The sequence below is a fragment of the Ovis aries genome, chromosome X (genome assembly GCF_016772045.2).
Source record: "Ovis aries strain OAR_USU_Benz2616 breed Rambouillet chromosome X, ARS-UI_Ramb_v3.0, whole genome shotgun sequence".
Taxonomy (NCBI): domain Eukaryota; kingdom Metazoa; phylum Chordata; class Mammalia; order Artiodactyla; family Bovidae; genus Ovis; species Ovis aries.
The window spans coordinates 20,073,941-20,093,097 of record NC_056080.1 but is presented as its reverse complement, the minus strand read 5'-3'; the positions used below and the strand labels follow the sequence as shown (position 1 = coordinate 20,093,097).

The 19,157-nt window shown below is 41.7% G+C and overlaps 1 protein-coding gene across 1 annotated transcript in view; it reads left to right on the top strand.

Annotated features, from left to right (window-relative positions):
• The window catches only part of SMPX (small muscle protein X-linked), a 49,863-nt gene that overhangs the window by 3,590 nt on the left and 27,116 nt on the right, over positions 1 to 19,157 (top strand). Inside the window, exons 2-3 of the mRNA XM_004021960.6 lie at positions 155 to 211; positions 11,567 to 11,653. Of these exons, the coding sequence (XP_004022009.1) occupies positions 173 to 211; positions 11,567 to 11,653 (126 nt within the window). The 5' untranslated portion in view covers positions 155 to 172. The remainder of the gene's footprint in view (positions 1 to 154; positions 212 to 11,566; positions 11,654 to 19,157) is intronic.

Here is a 19,157-nt window from a genome sequence, read left to right as displayed (position 1 = left end):
GGAGAGTCTCTAAGTAACCGGAAACTGAGACTGAAAGAATATATGGCCAGTGAAAGGGGTGATCGCCCAGTTGAATCATGAGTTAAATTCAAATTTATCACTCCTGAGAATCTGAATGCCACCACCTCTAACAGTTTCTTACTTGTTTTTTTAGGGATAAGACTGCGTCAATATGTCGAAACAGCCAGTTTCCAATGTCAGAGCCATCCAGGTGAGTAGACACGTTTGTGTCTTCGCATCAGCAACTTCCAGCCTGTTTGCTTAATAAATCAGACTTTCTGTGATCGTTCACCCACCTGATGATTAACTTCACAGAGAGAAGAAAGACTTGTATAAGGTACAATTCAGGAAGAAAAAAGGCTGGTAATGTACAGCCGAGAAGGGAGAAGCTGTTTCTGTGTAAATATGCATAATTGTAAGGGATTAAAAGTTTATGAATGAGAATTAAATGGCCTTCTACAAAAATGTAGTGCACATGTTTTTGATATGTTTTTTGATGTGTAAGTTTTTGATATGCTCATTGCTAGAAATTTAAAAATTCCATTTTCATTTTTAGATCCAATTGAGTTTGTCAACTCATCTGTTTAGAATACATGGTTCTTGAAAAACGTCCTTTTCTTGTCAAATGTTCTTCCCAAGGCTTGGGTGTTTATCTTTTGAAGTCTATATTCTATTATGTCTCCTCATGCCCTCCCAGCAAACAAATTCTTTGGTTCTTTCAACAGACTTAAGTGTTACCTACAATAAGGGGAAGGGGAAGCAGGCATTTTGGAGCCCAAACACAGTTACAGAGAAAGCTTTTAGTATTTGTTTTGACTCAATACTAAATTTGTTATTTCTCTTAAGAGCTCAGTGTTTAACTCTCAAATGGCTCCCACCCTGAGATGCTGGGCACAATGCTTTATTGTAAAATTCCATCTTTCTTTTCCATCAAAATGGAGTTATCTGTACTTTCTCTAATGGAACTTTTAAACTTTTTTTTTCCTGGACTTTCCAGAACATATGGCGGCTCCTGAATACTTGGGGTCTGATGCACAATCACACATACACCTATTCATAAGCAACACACTGTATGACCACATGTATGTGGTCAGGTTGGGAGGTGAAGGACACTAGCACACACAGGTGGTAAAGTGGGTGGAGGGATGTATATTTACCTGTCATGATAATGCATAGCCTTAAGTGGAGGGGTTCCTTCAGTGGCAAGATGCATAATAACCTCAGAAAACCTGTCACAGAACAAACCACCTCGGAAGGGCCTATCGGCCAGGAATCAACCTTGTGTTGCCCCATTTGCCCTCTGGTATACCCCTGATGAGTCTCTGATGTATCTGACACTGGTAGTGGACTTAATTTTGCCTCCCAGGCCTATAGGCATCCTTGAGCCTTTGAGCCGTCTGTGTTACCCAGTGTGTATAGCTGTTGGTGGTACAGGCTGTGAAGCCAGAGATTACCGGAGCTTGAATCCTTAATCCATTTTGTACTGTTTCCACATCTGTAAAAAGGTAACAGCACTCACCTTCTAGGGCTGCACACAGAAGATGCTTAAAACAGTACAGTAAGCCCTCCTTAAGGGTCAAACTGTTATTATAATAATCATTCAGGAATGCTCTATGCTCTGTATTAAAGTGACAAAAAATAATACCATTTAATCACTGCACTTGAAGCTCTTGAAGTGCTAAACATAAAATTTCCTTTTTATTTTGCAGAACATAAAAACATAGTCTCTCAGTCTGCCTTTTCTTTTCTTCCTTTTACAGCTGAAAATGTGTTGATTTTTCTTCCTTAGTGCTTCCTGGCCTCCCTCAAATCTACAATGAAAACTCATCAGTATTCTATTAATTTTGACCTTGATATGTTTTTAGGTCTGTAATATTTAAAAAAACCTCTCATTGACTGTTCATAATAGCTGTTATACTGCATTAAAAAAAAATCCATCTAGGATACATGTATATGTATGGCTGAGTCCCTTCACTGTTTACCTGAAACTATCACAACACTGTTAATCAGCTCTACTCCAATACAAAATGTTTTTTGTGTTAAAAAAATAAAAATAAAAAATTTAAAAAATCCATCTACTCTACCAACAAAGGCAATACAGTACTTCCTTATAGATGTGGTATCACCTCTTTCAATGTATTTTATGCCAGACAGAAAGCCTAATTTAATGCCCCTTCAAATAAAATTTTATTTCTTGTGGTTAAATAGGATCTGCACTATCTGATATTTTCCTATCATCTCACATTAACCTAAAGTAGGGTCTATTAAATAAAATATGAAAATGGTTACACAGTACAAAATGCTTTATTGTAGGAACGTTATCTAGGGTATGGTCTTATGCAGAACAAATAGAAACCTCAACTGATGAGGGAGTGCCGTCGTTGTATAAATACTAAAGATCTTAAATATTCTATTCAACACACTCTAGCCACTTCTCTTTATTAGGATCTTATCTCTAACCCAGTTCAGCTGTCATATTCTGGGCGCATGCTTTGTTCCAGTCACCATACTAAGTGTCAGCTATGCAAAGATGAATTGAAACCTGATCCTGGAGTTTGAGGGGCTCATGGTCTCCAGGACTATGTGACTGGGCAACTTATTTCATCCTTTTTGTGCCTCGGTTTCCTCATCTGTCAAGTGGGGAATTCATCACATGTGAGCTCATAGGGTTGTTGTGAGGGTTAAATGAATCCATACGTGTAAATGCCTAGGTCAATCCATGGCTTATTGCAACTGCTCAATAAATATTAGCCATTATTATCAATCATCATCATCGTAATCATGTGGTTCCCAAAGTGTGTCTCTTGGAAGAGTTGTTTTATGGGATGCTGTTAATTAAAGAGTTCCATGAAAAAGTGTTTGGAAACACTGCATTAAGCAAAGTTGAACAGGATCCTTACTGCAGGATTTCTCAGAGTTCATAACTTGCTAGTAACTTCATAACTTCCAAGAAGGCAGTGGTATATGCAAGACTTTTTAAACATATTGGACCTTTGAAATGAGTATCTTGTAGGATAGTATTTTTCAGTGCCAACTTCTAGAAGTAACGGCTAGATCTCTGTTTTGTCTGGATTGAGCAAATTGAAGCCACTGTCAACCATACTTCTAGCAGTCAGGCATAGGTAATTGAATTACTGTACCTATGTGCTTTAGACAACATGAAGCCAAATGGTTACAGATCTCCACCTGGCCATTCACTCACTCTGTGGCCTTAGTTTATCCTTCTGTAAAATAAGGACAATCATACTGCTGAACGGGATTGTTATAATGAATACACAAAATAATGTACGGCAAGTGCCTGGTTTACTGCACACAAAGTCCTTAAGAGACGGTTCTTCTAATTATCCAAGTAATGCATGGAATGGCTTTGCTTTCTCTTCAGCTGCTTCCATCTCCTCCCTGCCCCAGAGTAAGAGGGAGGCCAGAATGAGACCCACCCTTAGAGGACATGGACAGTTGTCTTTCACATTCACATTGAAGCAGAGACTGCATTTGAATTATAAGAAGATTCTATCTAAGTCCACATTTCTTTCAATTGTATTAATGAAATCTCATTCATGCCAGGGGCATAAAAATATCCTGAATAAATCAGTTAATCCTTCCATAGCCTGGAGAGGGCCTTAGTCTTCCAAGCAGCTGATAAGGTTCTGGACTGGATGTAAAGGACCAAATAGTGAATACTTCAAGATTTACAGATCACTGGGTCTCTGTAGCACTACTCAACTCTTCTGTGACAGCACAAAAGCAGCAATATACAAGTGAATGGGGGTGGCTATGTGTCAGTGAAAATTTCTTTGCAAAAACAGGTGGCAGGATGGATTTGGCCCATGGGCTGTCGTTGGCTGACCCTGGTTCTGTACTCTGTAGTCTGCTTCTTAAACCCCACTGTTGATGGGAATGGAGTTGCAACCAAGGTAACCTCAGCACACTAGGCAAAGTGGATATGATACTTTCAGATGAAAGAATCTGACATGACAGGTGGTGGGGCAAGCTAGAGCTGCCGGGAAATCTGACCCCATCAGCGATCTGTTCACTAAGTCTAATGAGACCAAGTGACCATGACCACTGGCAGCACCTGCCTGTCCCTCCCCTGCCTCCTGAACACACCCCCTTTGGAAGGTATCATGGGGCCTCCTCGGAGCCTCAGCCCACTGAGAGCCAATGTTCTCTGGGTCATCAATGGCCCTTTTTCTCCATTGATGATCAAAGTGAGTGAAGTATTATTGTCCTTTCCCACGAGATCTGAGAGTTTCATGGTTGAACGGAAAAGAGTCCTGTATCCTAGTCATAGCTGTGCTCTGTGACTTCACGCCCCCGTGGGCCTTGTGAGCTGCAAAGGGCATGGGAGCTGGTGGGAGTGATGCTGCATTAAATGACCTGTAAGCCTCTGTCCAGCCTCCAACAGTCTATGAACTTTTTACTTTGGTCGAATATACTTATATCCCTTTGTTGTATGCCAGTCTGCCTTAAATCAGTTTGGAAGTCACACTTACAGGTTACTCATTACTACATAAAAACACTGAAAAACCTATTAGCTTAAAATAGTAATAACTATTACCTTTCACAATTTGATCTTGACCATTACAGACACCATAAAGGACAACATTACAGATATTTCAACATTACAGATAGGACAGTATGGAGGTTCCTCAAAAAACTAAAAATAGAACTACCATATGATCTATGAACTTCTTGAGACTAATTTCTAAGGTTTATTATTAGGATGATAATAATAGTCACAGTTTCTTCTGGGTTTACTATGTACTTGGCACAATGCAATGGGATTTCCATGGATTATAATGAAAGGTTTGGAGAAGCAAAAGCACTCACTCAGGATCACACAGCATGTGAGTAGAAGAGTCAGGAACTGAACCCAGCTTGCTTGATCCCAAAGCCCATGTGAGGAACCACCCTGCAAAACTGTCCAGTCTCATTGCTTACCATCTCCACCTCGGCACACAGAGTAAGGATGGAGGAGTGGGAGCATCTGAAGGGTGATCATACTGACCAAGGCTACTTGAGAGAGAATTACCATTTATAGATGCTGAATCCTCCCTTTTAAAGCCCTCAAACTGACATGCAGAACAGCTATCAGCATTTCAGCAGAAGTAGCTAACAGTTTACACTGATTAAAGTCACCTTACATGTAAGTCGGCTAGGAGTGAAAAGTACAAAGTACAGTGACTCAGTGACAAACGTGCTCTGGAAATACAAATGCCCGTGGCCACTGCATCCCACCGCTCTGCTTAATTGATTTAATCAAGCTGCTTGTGAAACTAGATCTAACTTCTTTATCATACATTTTAGAGGAATGATTATATGAGCCTTGCATCATTAGTTAGGGTGTGGCCTCTTACCATGGGACGTTTCCATTGTCGCCCAATCCATGTGTAGAACAGAATATCCTGATGCCCCTAGTTTTAGTACTTCTTTTCTTTCCCCATCCATTACCATTGCTCTTCCACTCTCCATCGCCCAGGGCATAAGGGCCCCATGGAAGAAGAAAGCCTGACAAAAATAATTATAGACAGGTGTTAGGGCCTCTAATCCCATTTACAATTTTCAGTTTGAAAAAAAGATTTCAGGTATATGACAGTCCTTGGTACAAAGGAAGAGACTATCACCACCCATGGTTTGTCAGTTAATCAAATACATTTATGAAAGCTAAAAATAATAATGATGATACATACCTTTCTTTACTATTTTATTTAAATTTGTAAAAGAGAAAAAAAAACTGAACTTTCATTTACCACGTTTTTCTTTTGACCTTGGATCTACTGTTCCTTTCTTAGGTAAACCACTGTAATCCATTGTTTATGATTTCCAATGCTGCTTTCTTTGAAGTGCAGCCAGAACTTAAAATGGAGCAATTTGACTCTAGAGCTACTTCCAGCTGGTGATCTTTGCTGCTCTGCCCAGGGCTCCATATTGGTGACATGAGGCAAACAGCCATATACTGACTAAAAGATGTCATTTTTTGAGGCTGACATTCACAAGTACATCAGAAACATAACCTACCTACAACCAATTGTACACATTATCTTAATAGCTGTACAGTACATTCTTGAAATCTGCTTTTCCCTGGATGACAAGACTATGGTTGAGTCACTCAGGAAATTATTGAAGAGAACAAAAAGTGTTGAGAGCAGACAGGGGAAAAAAACCTTTCAACATCATGAGTGAAGAACTGGGGCTGAGTGGGAGTTTCTCAAAATGGTATTGAGTGGGAAAGTTTTGTGTATTCTGAATCCATTTCACATTTCAAGAATCTCTACAGACAAAGAAGTTATGCATTCCAGTGACATAGAATTTTATTTTAAAACGGGTTGAATATATTTTAGATGGTGTATGTATGCGTGCATGCGTGCGTGTGTGTGTGTGTGTGTGTGTGTGTCTGTCTGTCTGTCTGTCTTCCTAATTTGGGCTAATATATTAAATAAGAAATCTTAGTTTTTAGTTAGATATAGGTAAAACACATCTCTTTCTGAAAATCTTCTGTGAAGATGCTAGAAATCTCAAAATGCCATACCCTGCTCCATTCAGAGAAGGACTAGGATGTAAGAATAGGAAAGGGCAGGAAGAAATACTGCGAAATGCAACCCTGTAGGGGTTCTTCTACACGCAGGATGGGAGAAAGGCATGGGGGATGCTATAGATTCTGGCAGGAGCTGCTGGAAACTTCTGAAAATGAAAGATAGAACCCAAAGGGAGTCATCTAAAACAAATATGCAATGGGAGGAAACTCTCAAAGCCTGAACACTAAAAAGAGAGATGGAGTGGGGACCAAGAGGAGGGGGAGATCAGAGGACAATGGCTCTGGAAAGCAAAGTAGAGTGGGATTGTCAGTACTCAGTGGCTGGCAGCGATCAGAACCCAACCCAGTAGGTAAAGATGTCATTGCATTGTAAATCACACAGGAGTAGCTTTGGAGGGAATATTGTTTCCAGAATTCTTGGGCTCAAAGCCCAGAGCCAAGCAGGAGAACAATACAAATAATTAAGGGACTGGTGGAATTACCTTACAGGGAATTCTTTCAGCTTTTCTTCACCTGGTGAGATCAAGTGTAGTATTCATTTCACATCAGATAGGTCTATTATCAGGGAACTGTATCCTGTTCTGGCAAAAGATGATCTGGTAGATTTTTTCCATTCCCAACTTTGAGGATGTAACAAATTATGTATAGCTTGGGAAAGTGATGCAGTGGGTCTGCTGTGTCAGAGGCATATTTAAAAATATCTAAGATAAATGCATCTCAAGGATGGAAAAAATGCTAGAGAATGTGTTACAAAAGAAAAATAAAAGCCCACTTCCTTTACCTTTATGCAGAATCTATATAAAGAAGGAAGTCCAACCTTATATCAACCCAAGGTCATTGATTTCTGTGTTTATTTACTCTTTCATAAAAATGTAGCTCATATTCCAAACCCATTTTGAGTAGTGAATATGATGCTCAATTTGCAGATGGAAAAATCAAGTCATTGAGAAGGTATTTTATTTGTGTTCAAACAGAGCAGGACACGGAAAGAAACAAGAACATGACAATTCTCCCACCGATGGAATAAAAACAGAGCGCTATAGGTCTATACATTTCTATGAGATTCAAATGATAAGGAATTTGCCTATGGCTCTAATTTAGTCTATAATTTGTCACTCAGATATCACCACCCTGCAATTATATTAGTGAATCATCTCTAATCATTTACAAAGCACTCTGCTGACATTCCCTTGGTGTGTATATTAATGGCTGGATACTTGACATGTTCATAGGCTGCTGTGGATCCTGTCAAAAAACCCATTTAGGTTCCTGGTTTTTTGAGTGATGCCTTAAAGACGAAAAAGCATCAAGCCAGTTAATTAATGGCTCATTTTTCAGTGTTCCTTTGACGCCCATTCTAGAATTATCCATTTGTGTGCCCCTTTTCCAGGACCATTCTCAAGGTGTGAGTTTGCAGTTTTAGAGCCGGTTTAGAGAATGTGAGAGTGGTTAGAGTTAACTTTGGTCCAGTGAAAAGAGCTCTTTGGAGAGGAGTTTGATAGAGTCTGTCCCTAAGGTCAGGGAATGTGGATCTGGAATCTTGGCTTTTTCTTGAACTGTTTGTGTGACTTTGAGTATGTCATCTAACCTCTGTGAGGCTCAGTTTCTTTGTGAATAAAATGAAGATGATGGCCTGAACCTCATAAGTTTGTGGTAAGGATGAAAGTGGCAACAACCTAGGCTGAATCTTGGGGTTTGGGGTGAACATAGCAGTTGGTGGGGGGAGAGGCAGTCACTGTTCCACAATACCACCACGAGGCTGAGGTGAAAGTTAGTCCCAACCCAACTTTGCCACTCTGTTAACACACATTTGTTAGCAAACAAGCAGAAACCATCTGCACAGTCTGTCTGTGAGCTGGATGAAGCCTCACCTCTTGCCCCTTTAAGTGCTCTGAGTGACTGCCAGTTTGCATAAAAGATTCCCGTGGGGATTCTGTCGCCCCAGGCTGGCAGCTGTAAGCTGGAATTCCTCATTATCAATGGCTGGAGACAGGCCCATTTAGGGATCACTCTTCTGAGCTTTGAATCTAAAGATGCAAGCTATAGGCATCAGATTCTGACACTCTGTTCAGCAATGTGGGAAAGTTCTCTCAAATATTTTAACCACTCTACATATCTTAACCTCCTCCACCTTCATCGAGAGAAGCCATTTCTAACACTCATTTCATTATCTCACCTATTTTTGACATTTCTACAAACATTAAAGTCTCAGGCATTGGTGGAGATGAGGCTAACAGAAAACACTTGAAGCAGCAGTCTGGAGAATGCAGTCTTAGTGATATTTTATTACCTAACCACCCCAGGAAGATGAACTGCCAGTTAGAGCAATGGAGTGCCCTACAACTGCAGTTTAAACCAATCTGTGTACATAAAATATCTCAGTCTATGCTAAAGTGGTTAAAAGTAATTACAGACATCTTAATCATGGGCAGAGTGAACATTTTAAATGTACATCAATACTCATCCACTTAGGGATGATCCCTTTCAATGGCTGTCAGATTGGGCCCCAAGTTCCTTGGAACTGCTCATGGCCCAGGCCTTGGGGGAAGGAGGTGGGATCTGGGCACCCCATCACCTTGGCCAGAGCAGGTCCATCTCCACTGAGCCTGCATTTTAGATAGTCTCACCGTGCTTTACTTAAAAGAAAGGTTCCATGGACAAGAGGTTTGAAAACCACTAATGAAGCCTAATATTCATATTGAACACATGGGGAAGATGTGACTCAGAGCAGTTGTCACTTTTCCAAGCAGAGAGTAGCTGTAGCCACTCCTAGCAGTGGGCTCTTTTTTACTACCATGGACCATGGAGAGGCCACATGCATTGCTAAAATCAATCTTTGAGCAAGAAAAGGTGGTATTTCCTGACCATGCGCTTTACTAAATACATTGTCCTGATGATTTTTACATGTTCCATTACTGAAAACCACAACCTACCATAGAGCATACACACTTGATTAAATGGGTTAGCTTACTAATCTTATATTTCAGAAACAATGATGAACTTGAACTTCCTATTAGGAAGATGCCCTCTGTAAATGTGTAATAAATGGGTAAGGATGGTGGTGATCTAATTAAACTTTTAGCCAGTTAACTTTTTTCCAAATAATCCCTATATCAACTTTTCCCCTCTTTCACCGAAACTGTAGTAATGGAAAGTTCAATATATATCATCCTCAGTGAGTCTTGTTTACATTGTTTTGATCTTATTTCAGAACCCTAATGATATTTCAACCAATCAAAGACACTGCCTATTGTAAAACACCAGTATTTTATGTCTTGCTAAGAAATAAAACCAATGCACCTATTAAAAATTAAGATACCATTGCCTGTAAGGCACTCTGATTTCAGAGATATTAAAAGAGGTGCATTTTGGAATTCATGAAGTATGCTACAGTATTTGCCACCATATAAGACATACTTTCCCCCTTGTCTTATGCTCCCTCTCCTCCCTCTTAAGGTCGCCTGATGCTTCCACTAAGCAGAGAAATAGCATAGAAGGCTCAGCCTTAGTATTTGCAAAATGCTTCCCTCTAAAATTGTGTTGTGATTATATTTGAACATATCTGATACATACTGACCCCAAATACTTCTTGGCATGTTTTTGCCCTAGGAAAGGTGATGGACCTCCCTGGATACGTACCACAAACACTTTTAATCTGTTTCTTTTCTGTGGGATCAGCCTTATTCTAGGAGGGAAGAAAGTTTTAAAGCCTCTATGTGGAAAAAGTCACACGGAACAGGACATAGATCCTCCATGTTGCATGAACATGGACACTGGATACTTTTTGTGTCTTGAGTTAAACATTCCCCTGGCAACAGAACTCATATCAGGCAGTTTCAAATACCACACCTCCTAATGATCCCATTTGCTGTGGTACCAAAATTGTCTAAATTGAGTCATAAGGTAACAAAATATTTTGCTCCCTTTGCTCAGGCATCATTTTCATTCATAACATCAAAGTGCAACTTCAATTTTTCAAGCCCACATATCCAATTACTCATAAGGCAACACTTTTATCTCAAGTGGAAAAAATACATTCTGCCTTAAAGAAAAGTCTTTATGCTTGTTTTATATGAGTGATACTCCTGGGTGAAGATGTTTTTGGTCTGCATTAAACATTCTTGCCTTTTGATAACAGATGAAATACGCACAAAATTCAAATTTACATATTCTCTTTCCCAAGTCTGAATTACTGTCATTTATTTTCCTTACATAATTTAATGTTTAGCATATTTAGTGTGTTCTAGAAGGTATTTTATTTTTACTAATGGATGGAAATTAGTATGTCATCTTGAAGGAGAAGAATCCATGAACTGTGATACCAATGAACTTGACTTTCCAGCACTTTCCTCATGCACTGATCCACACAATGGTGTGTCAGGGAGAAGGTAAAAGAGTGTCAATTACAGAGACCTAAGGAAAATGGCACCCCACTCCAGTACTCTTGCCTGGAGAATCCCATGGAGGGAGGAGCCTGGTAGGCTACATTCCACGGGGTCGCAAAGAGTCGGACACAACTGAGCAACTTCACTTTCAGTTTCACTTAAGGAAGTGTGAGAATAGCCATAGAACATTATGGGAAGGAAGAGGTGGTTTAGGAGGTATCATTGCCCTCCTCCTGTGGTAAATCTGTAGGCAGCTGAAAGAGGACTAAGGTGTGGGATGGTTTGTGCAAATGCCATTGCCTCCTCTCCTAGAATTATGTGTTCCTTCTACATCCCAGAGAGCAGAAAATATTAAGCACCACAGGAGGGCAACAGCCAGAACAAACTGTCTTCCAATTCTTTCAGCCAGTAGGGAGCTGTGAAATCACTGCACAGACCTAAGGATGAGTACCACAAATGTGGAATAAATGGAAGTCAAATTATCCTTTGCATATTTTTGTACTGTCATTATAGCAATTTTCTTGAGGTGAAAAGCTTTAAAGATGTACTTTTCAGATTTGTTTTGCCTGACAATGATTACCGTCTCAGAATGTTATTGCCGTTTCTTACTTCTCTTAAGCTAAATCTTCCCTGCTTTCTGTTTTAGGCAAATATCAATATCCCAATGGGAGCCTTTCGGCCAGGAGCTGGGCAACCCCCCAGAAGAAAAGAATGTACTCCGGAGACGGAGGAGGTGAGGAAAACTGAGCTGGCAGAACTCAGCTCCATCTTTCTCCTCCAATATCCTGACTAGACAGGGCCCAGAGGCAAGGTGAGGGCCAGCTTTCCAGGACGAGGAGGCCACAGGTGGATGTGGGTCAAGGAGTCATCACACAGACTTTGGCTTTCTTGCTCAGTCAGCCATTGAAACACACTGCCCCCCACTTCCCTTCAGCTGACTCTAAGTGCCTGGCCCAGGTACTTGAAGATGCTGAGTCTGGCATCTAGTTTATTTATTCATTGTGTATGTCAGCTTGTGTGTCTGCTTGTGTGTGTGTGCGTTTGTGTCTGTGTGTGTGTATATGTAGGGGGAAGTGGAACCTCTCAGATGCTCTTCGTTTAGTGTAGTCACGAGCTTGGTAAGTTTTCACTCCAAAGCTTTTATTGAATTGAGCAGGATACACTTAGTACAGCTTCTGATGAGCAATGAACCCCGGTGGGAACGCAGGTAATAAGCACATTAAATTACTTGCGGATTCAAACAGAAAGCCCCAATCCCTGGATATTTCCTTTGAAAAGAGAAACTTGCAAGGGAGTCTATCAATTTCTGGATTTTCCCCCTCCCTCTAATTCTTTACCTTTCCTCCAAATTCAAATACCCAGTCTTCTAAAATGGGATCTAAAATTCATCATGGGTACAAAAAAAATAAGAGAATAGTTCCCCATCCAAATGTTTATATTTTTTCTCAATTGTGAATTTACTGATGAAACTTGGAAGGTCCGAGTCTGAAAAAAAGTTTAAGGTCTTGGAACAAAAAAAGTCACAGGGCACTGCAAACTGTATTTTGTTTTTGTTTTTTAAAAGGTGAAAAGATTTCTTTAAACTTTGTAGGTGACCTTTTTGGTATTTGGTCCAAAAGAATCAGCATTTCAAAATTTCCTAATAAAACTTTGGTTGTCCTGCATCTAACCTTTTCCTTTCTCATAAATAATTACTGGATGTGGTCCTAAGTTAGTGGTTCCAGCCTTCTATAAAGAGAAAGGTAAGTTTTGAAAGGAGATAGAATCTTTGAGTGACATCACCAAGTTCTGGAATTTCAGTCACCCTTGATGAGTAACATTTTGAACATAAAAGCTGAAAAGATCCAGCCCCACTCTGATTTAACGGTAGATAATTTCAAGTTCTGCTGCTGCTAATCTGGCCACCAGTTAGCTCATGATCATGAACTCTCCTTCTGAACCTCTGTTTGCAAAATACGATCCCCCTCATTTCTCCAAGGGTCTCTGTAAGGAAAGAGTCAGTGATATAATGGACATGGCATAACCTAGCAGGTATTGAATAAATGACTGCTCACTGACTGACTGAATTATCCAATTTTTATGAAGGACTCCTGGGCCTATTATTTTGCATGTTGTAAGAAAATAGCCCAGGGAAGTGGAAGGGAGGGCAGAAAGGCATTTTTCCCACATCTCCATTCATCTGTTTTTCTTAATTTCTTTATTAATTCTGTTTTCTTCCTGTGCTTCCTCCTAAGCTGTGTCTGTCACTGTGTCTGGCAAACAGTTGCAAGGTAGCTTGACTCTCTTTTCTCACTAAACTGACTGATATGACGATTGTTTTGGAGGCTTGCCCCTCATCTTCCTCTGTGGTAGACATGGCCCTCACTTCTTTATAGCTGGTACTCTCTCCACATGAGTGTCCCAGTTAGGAAATCTGCTTTTACTCTTGCCTTGTTTCCAGTCTGATGGTTCCAGCACATTCCAAAATGGCTAAACCCTGATAACAGCCTGGGTTGTGAAAACCTATTTCATGACCAACCACATAAACAAATGGCCAGCCAACATGCTTTGTGGGATAGAGGGAACAAGGTATCCACAGAGATCCGGAGACCCCAGGAATGTTTCCTGAGTTGAGCTACATCTTTTTCGTGGGGCTCATGGATGCAGATGCCTGTGAAGGGTGGTATCCCTTATTGTAAGAGCTCGTGGGATCTTCTGGAGGGGCGGTATCTGGGCTGAATGTTGGAGTAAGGTTCTCATGAAAACAGTATTGCAGGCGAACAGTTAGGTGCGTGGCTTGGCTGCAAGGCCCGAGCCACCTCTTGCCACATAGTTTGAATGGGATAATGGAATCTGAATTCAACTAACCTGTACAGCCCTGCTTTTCTATTACTATCCAGTTTCAGTTCAGTTCAGTTCAGCTCAGTCCCTCAGTTGTGTCCGACTCTCTGCGACCCCATGAATTTCAGCACGCCAGGCCTCCCTGTCCATCACCATCTCCCGGAGTTCACTCAGACTCGCGTCCATCGAGTCTGTGATGCCATCCAGCCATCTCATCCTCGGTTGTCCCCTTCTCCTCCTGCCCCCAATCCCTCCCAGCATCAGAGTCTTTTCCAATGAGTCAACTCTTTGCATGAGGTGGCCAAAGTACTGGAGTTTCAGCTTTAGCATCATTCCTTCCAAAGAAATCCCAGGGTTGATCTTCTTCAGAAAGGACTGGTTGGATCTCCTTGCAGTCCAAGGGACTCTCAAGAGTCTTCTCCAACACCACAGTTCAAAAGCATCAATTCTTTGGCGCTCAGCCTTCTTCACAGTCCAACTCTCACATCCATACATGACTACTGGAAAAACCATAGCCCTGACTAGACGGACCTTAGTCGGCAAAGTAATGTCTCTGCTTTTGAATATGCTATCTAGGTTGGTCATAACTTTTCTTCCAAGGAGTAAGCGTCTTTTAATTTCATGGCTGCAATCACCATCTGCAGTGATTTTGGAGCCCCCAAAAATAAAGTCTGACACTGTTTCCACTGTTTCTCCATCTATTTCCCATGGAGTGATGGGACCGGATGCTATGATCTTTGTTTTCTGAATGTTGAGCTTTAAGCCAACTTTTTCACTCTCCTCTTTCACTTTCATCAAGAGGCTTTTAGTTCCTCTTCACTTTCTGCCATAAGGGTGGTGTCATCTGCATATCTGAGGTTATTGATATTTCTCCTGGCAATCTTGATTCCAGCTTGTGTTTCTTCCAGTCCAGCATTTCTCATGATGTACTTTGCATATAAGTTAAATAAGCAGGGTGACAATATACAGCCTTGATGTACTCCTTTTCCTATTTGGAACCAGTCTGTTGTTCCATGTCCACTTCTAACTGTTGCTTCCTGGCCTGCATACAGATTTCTCAAGAGGCAGGTTAGGTGGTCTGGTATTCCTTGGAATTGCTCACTTTCTTAGATTTGGGATTCATTGCCTAGCTTTGCATTAAGATAACTACTGTCTAAAGTTGAGGACATAATATACTGTCCCTGAACAGAACAGGCCACCTCTGTCACAGCCAGAAACTCCCCCATCTCAATCCTGCCACCACCTCAGATGTGAATAAGAGGAGGGACCCTAGCAGGAAGCCAGGAAGGCTTCCCACCCACCTACGGTCTCTGTGAGCCCTTGCTCTGCTCGCAGAGCTGGAGGGCGCTCTCCATCTGCTTGGCCCAGCCAGAACTTGGCATGTGCCCAACACAGAAGCCTTACAACCAGATCTTGAGAAGCTGGGCTGGTCTTTTGCCTAAGATAATGCAGCTGCTTGATTAAAGTGATTTGAAGGATACTGACAAGCCCCTACTCTGTCTCCCAAATCTTACTTTTGACACAAATTCCATCATTATCGAGCCACAAAATAGCACATCGGGATTTCCTGTTCATTATTTCCCCCTCCGCCTGTTCCCTTTACACAATGCAAACACACTGTTGAATTCTGGTCTCACTACTTTCTAGCTGTGAGGCCATGGGCAAGTTTCTTACCCCTCCCCCCAGTCCTGTGCCTCAGTTTACTCAACTGCAGAGCAGGGATAACAATGGTTGTTGATTGAAGATTGCTGTGAGGATTGAATGTGTTAGCAGTGTGCTTGCTGTTATTATTCAGTCTTCAGTGGTTGAGCATAAAGAGCACATCAGGGTGTACTATTGTATAGAAGAGAATTTAGGGGGAAACTCAGGGCACCTGGCAGTAAAGAGGAAGAGGAAGGTGAGATAGCTGGGAGATGGTTCATCATTTTGCTCGATGTTACAAATACTCTGTCACCCCCAAAAGGGACATTTCTGTTTGACAATAGCCATTCCTGAAACTGGGACTGGCATGGGGGTTGATAAGCTGTCTCTCAAGTTTTATCTAAAACCAAAGAATGTCTTCCATGTTCTTTCTTAATTCACATATCTACTTACAAAAGAAAAGAAAGCATGCTCAGCCAAATGGCGCCATCTGGACCCTGCCTGTTCATGCCTTAATGTATTATAATTCTTATGATAACAAATTCATAGAAAAAATGGAATCTGATTCACATTATTTTTTAAAAGATGAGAGAAGATTCAACTAAGAGCATGTACCACCACTAACCCCTTCCTGAGTCAATGTCTTAAAACCTACTTCTTAAATATATACACTTATAACTTTCCATTATTTGTGACCCTACCAAATCAAGAGCTAAAAGTTTTACCTCGATAAATAAAAATCACAGTGCACTGAGGTTTTAATAAATTTCCAGGAAAATGCCTAATGTCCAATATTATCATCCTTTAACTGTGTATGTTCACACAATAAATCTTTGCACACAGACACACAACTGCACACGTGGGCTTTAGGTGTTAATTGTGGTAATAGAGCACATTTTGAAATTAGAAAGTGACTGTGACTCATCTAGGAACTTAACAGAAGGTATCAGAAATATTTTTCTCCTTCATGCTTCTGTATTAAGCTCTATCCACCTAACAACCATGGGAATGTTTATAAGTGAGGAAACATTTTTCATCTCACCACTACTCATATATTTTCTAAAAAGAACACCTTACAGCCTTGTTAAAAATTTCTTTTCAAAAGCCTAATGAAGAAGGTTTTGGAATACCTTGTCCTCCAGGTGGAGCTTTAACAGGTTTATCCACTGCTTCTAAACCTGCATTTATAAATGATGAATGTGCACAAAGGATGCAAAGAAGCTGAGCCTATGGCTCTGTACAGTGACTCAGGGAAACAACACTCTGCGGGTATTTACAAAGGTAGAGTTGACACTGCAGGACTATCATTTCGTGTGGATGACATGTTAGCTATTTCATTAGCACTGCGCCAGAATCTAAGAAAATGACAAGAGGAAAAACCACTAGCCTCTAGGAGAAGACAAGCACCTTACTATTTTATATTTCTACTCAGCCCTTGAAATAAACAATTTAAAAGCATTCCTGTACATGCACCAGAAGTCTGGGAAGCTTTCTTCCCTTTCCCTTTAGGGTTCAGACAATTTGAGAACTAGATGTAGGAGCTCGATGGGGGCTAAAGCACAGCATGGGCTTTACTACCCGAGTTACAGGACCGGCTGGCACGCCTACGGCACAGGGCTTGACCCTGAGATAAGCGTGCGCTTTCTTCTTTTTCCCATAACTGAACCGGTTCACTCAGTTGCTGGCCCAGCAGGTGGAGCTCTGCCAGTCTCACGGAGAGCCTATGTTAGTCTGGGCCTCCAAGCAGCAGACCCAAAGAGGAGATTCGACGGGCGAAGTATTTACTGGGAAAACACTTGTCAGGAAACATGAGACGGTGATGCAGATGAAGGATCATGGGGCTGAAGTGACCTAGCCAACAGTGCTGTTCTCAGGAAAATTCTCGAGTCCTTCCCAGAGGAGGCCCAGGTCTCCCAGAAGCAAGCCCGCCTTCGGATCCTATGACGCTCAGCCATTGGCTACGAGCAGCCGTGGGAAGTGTGACCTCAGCATGGTGATGGGCGGGTCTCAGGGCAAAGCAGCTGGGGCTGTCATTCAGTTATCCTCCCTGCAGGAAACTGATCCGAGAGGCGTGCTCCTGTGGCTGCCACAGAGATCAAATGTTCCTCCAACACCTCCAGTCCAGGGCCCTGGAGACTGGGCACCTCACCACTAGCAAATAGGAGGAAGGAGCTAACCAGCAACCATCTGCACTACTTAGTTGGGGTTCCAGGAGCCACAAACAGCAATGGATCTTACTGTTTTACAGCCCTCGTTAATCTGTGTGTTTGGTGTATGTACATAGAGGCATAGATTTGTCACTATGGGACATTTTCAGGATTAATCAGCTAAACAGCTATCCACAAGTGTGCCTGTGCGCTTCTGTACCAGTAACTGGTGAAAGTGAAAGTTGCTCTGTCGTGTCCGACTCTTCGGGATCCCATGGACTATACAGTCCATGGAATTCTCTAGGCCAGAATACTGGAGTGGGTAGCCTTTCCCTTCTCCAGGGGATTTCCCAACCCAGGGATAGAACCCAGGTCTCCCACATTGCAGGCTGATTCTTTACCAGCTGAGCCACAAGGGAAGCCCAAGAATCCTAGAATGGGTAGCCTATCCCTTCTCCAGCGGATCTTCCCGACCCAGGAATCGAACCGGGGTCTCCTGAGTTGCTGGTGGACTCTTTACTAACTGAGCTATCAAGGAAGCCCCTACCAATAGCTGGTGGAGCCACCAAAACAAGTATAGAATGTGCTCCAGCTCTAAAGCCACAACAGAAAAACAGAAAACGTAAAATGCTTTGCAAAGTAGGAGGGGAGAGCCCTCCTCTGCCGCTGCATCCTCTCCCACCCAGATTTAAAGAGGTTTTGCTTATGTCAGTTTGTTTGTTTCTGTACCCCAGAAACATCATTGGAACAAAGGCTGGCAGCCAATAGGCCCCAAACGAAAAAACAGAAAACTCCTGGACCAAGTCATTGTTAGAGGAGGCTGTGTACTAACGGTCTACAAACTCTGCCTTTAAGGCATCTTATGATATTATGATGTATGTGTGTGTATGTGTGTGTGTGCGTGCGCGTGCGCCTGCATGCTCAGTGGCTCAGTTGTATCTGACTCTTTGAGACCCTGTGGACTGTAGCCCACCAGGCTCCTCTATCCATGAGATTCTCCAGGCAAGAATACTGGGTTGGGTTGCCATTTTCTCCTCCAGGGAATCTTCCTGACCCAGCGATTGAACCTGAGTCTATTGTGTCTCCTGCATTGGCAGGTGGATTCTTTGTTGCTCAGTTGCTCAGTCATGTCTGACTCTTCGCGATCCCATGGACTGCAGCACACCTGGCTTCCCTGTCCCCCAGCATCTCCCAGAGTTTGTCCAAGTTCATGCACATTGAATTGGTGATGCCATCCAACCATCTCATCCTCTGTCACCCTCTTCTCTTTCTGCCTTCAGTTTTTCCCAGCAAGGTTTCTTTCCCACTAGATTAAATTTGGTTTTGTAAGATGCTCCTCTTGGAAACAGAAATCCTTTTCACTAGTGCTAATTTTTATGAGTTATCAGATACTGTATCAGACACAGTACTCTTGCATTTTCTAAGTCATGGGGAAATTACTTGTGTTTTTCTTCCAGCTTTATTCCTCCATAAATTACATGAGATCTTCTTGAAACTCTGAGTGGATCACAACAACACAAGAAAAAGTCAGTCTGCTAGAATTACACTGATGTTATTTTTGCTTTAATTTTTTTCGGCTTCATGTCCATGACCCAGAGAGACCATATGTCTTTTACAGTGAGCTAAATC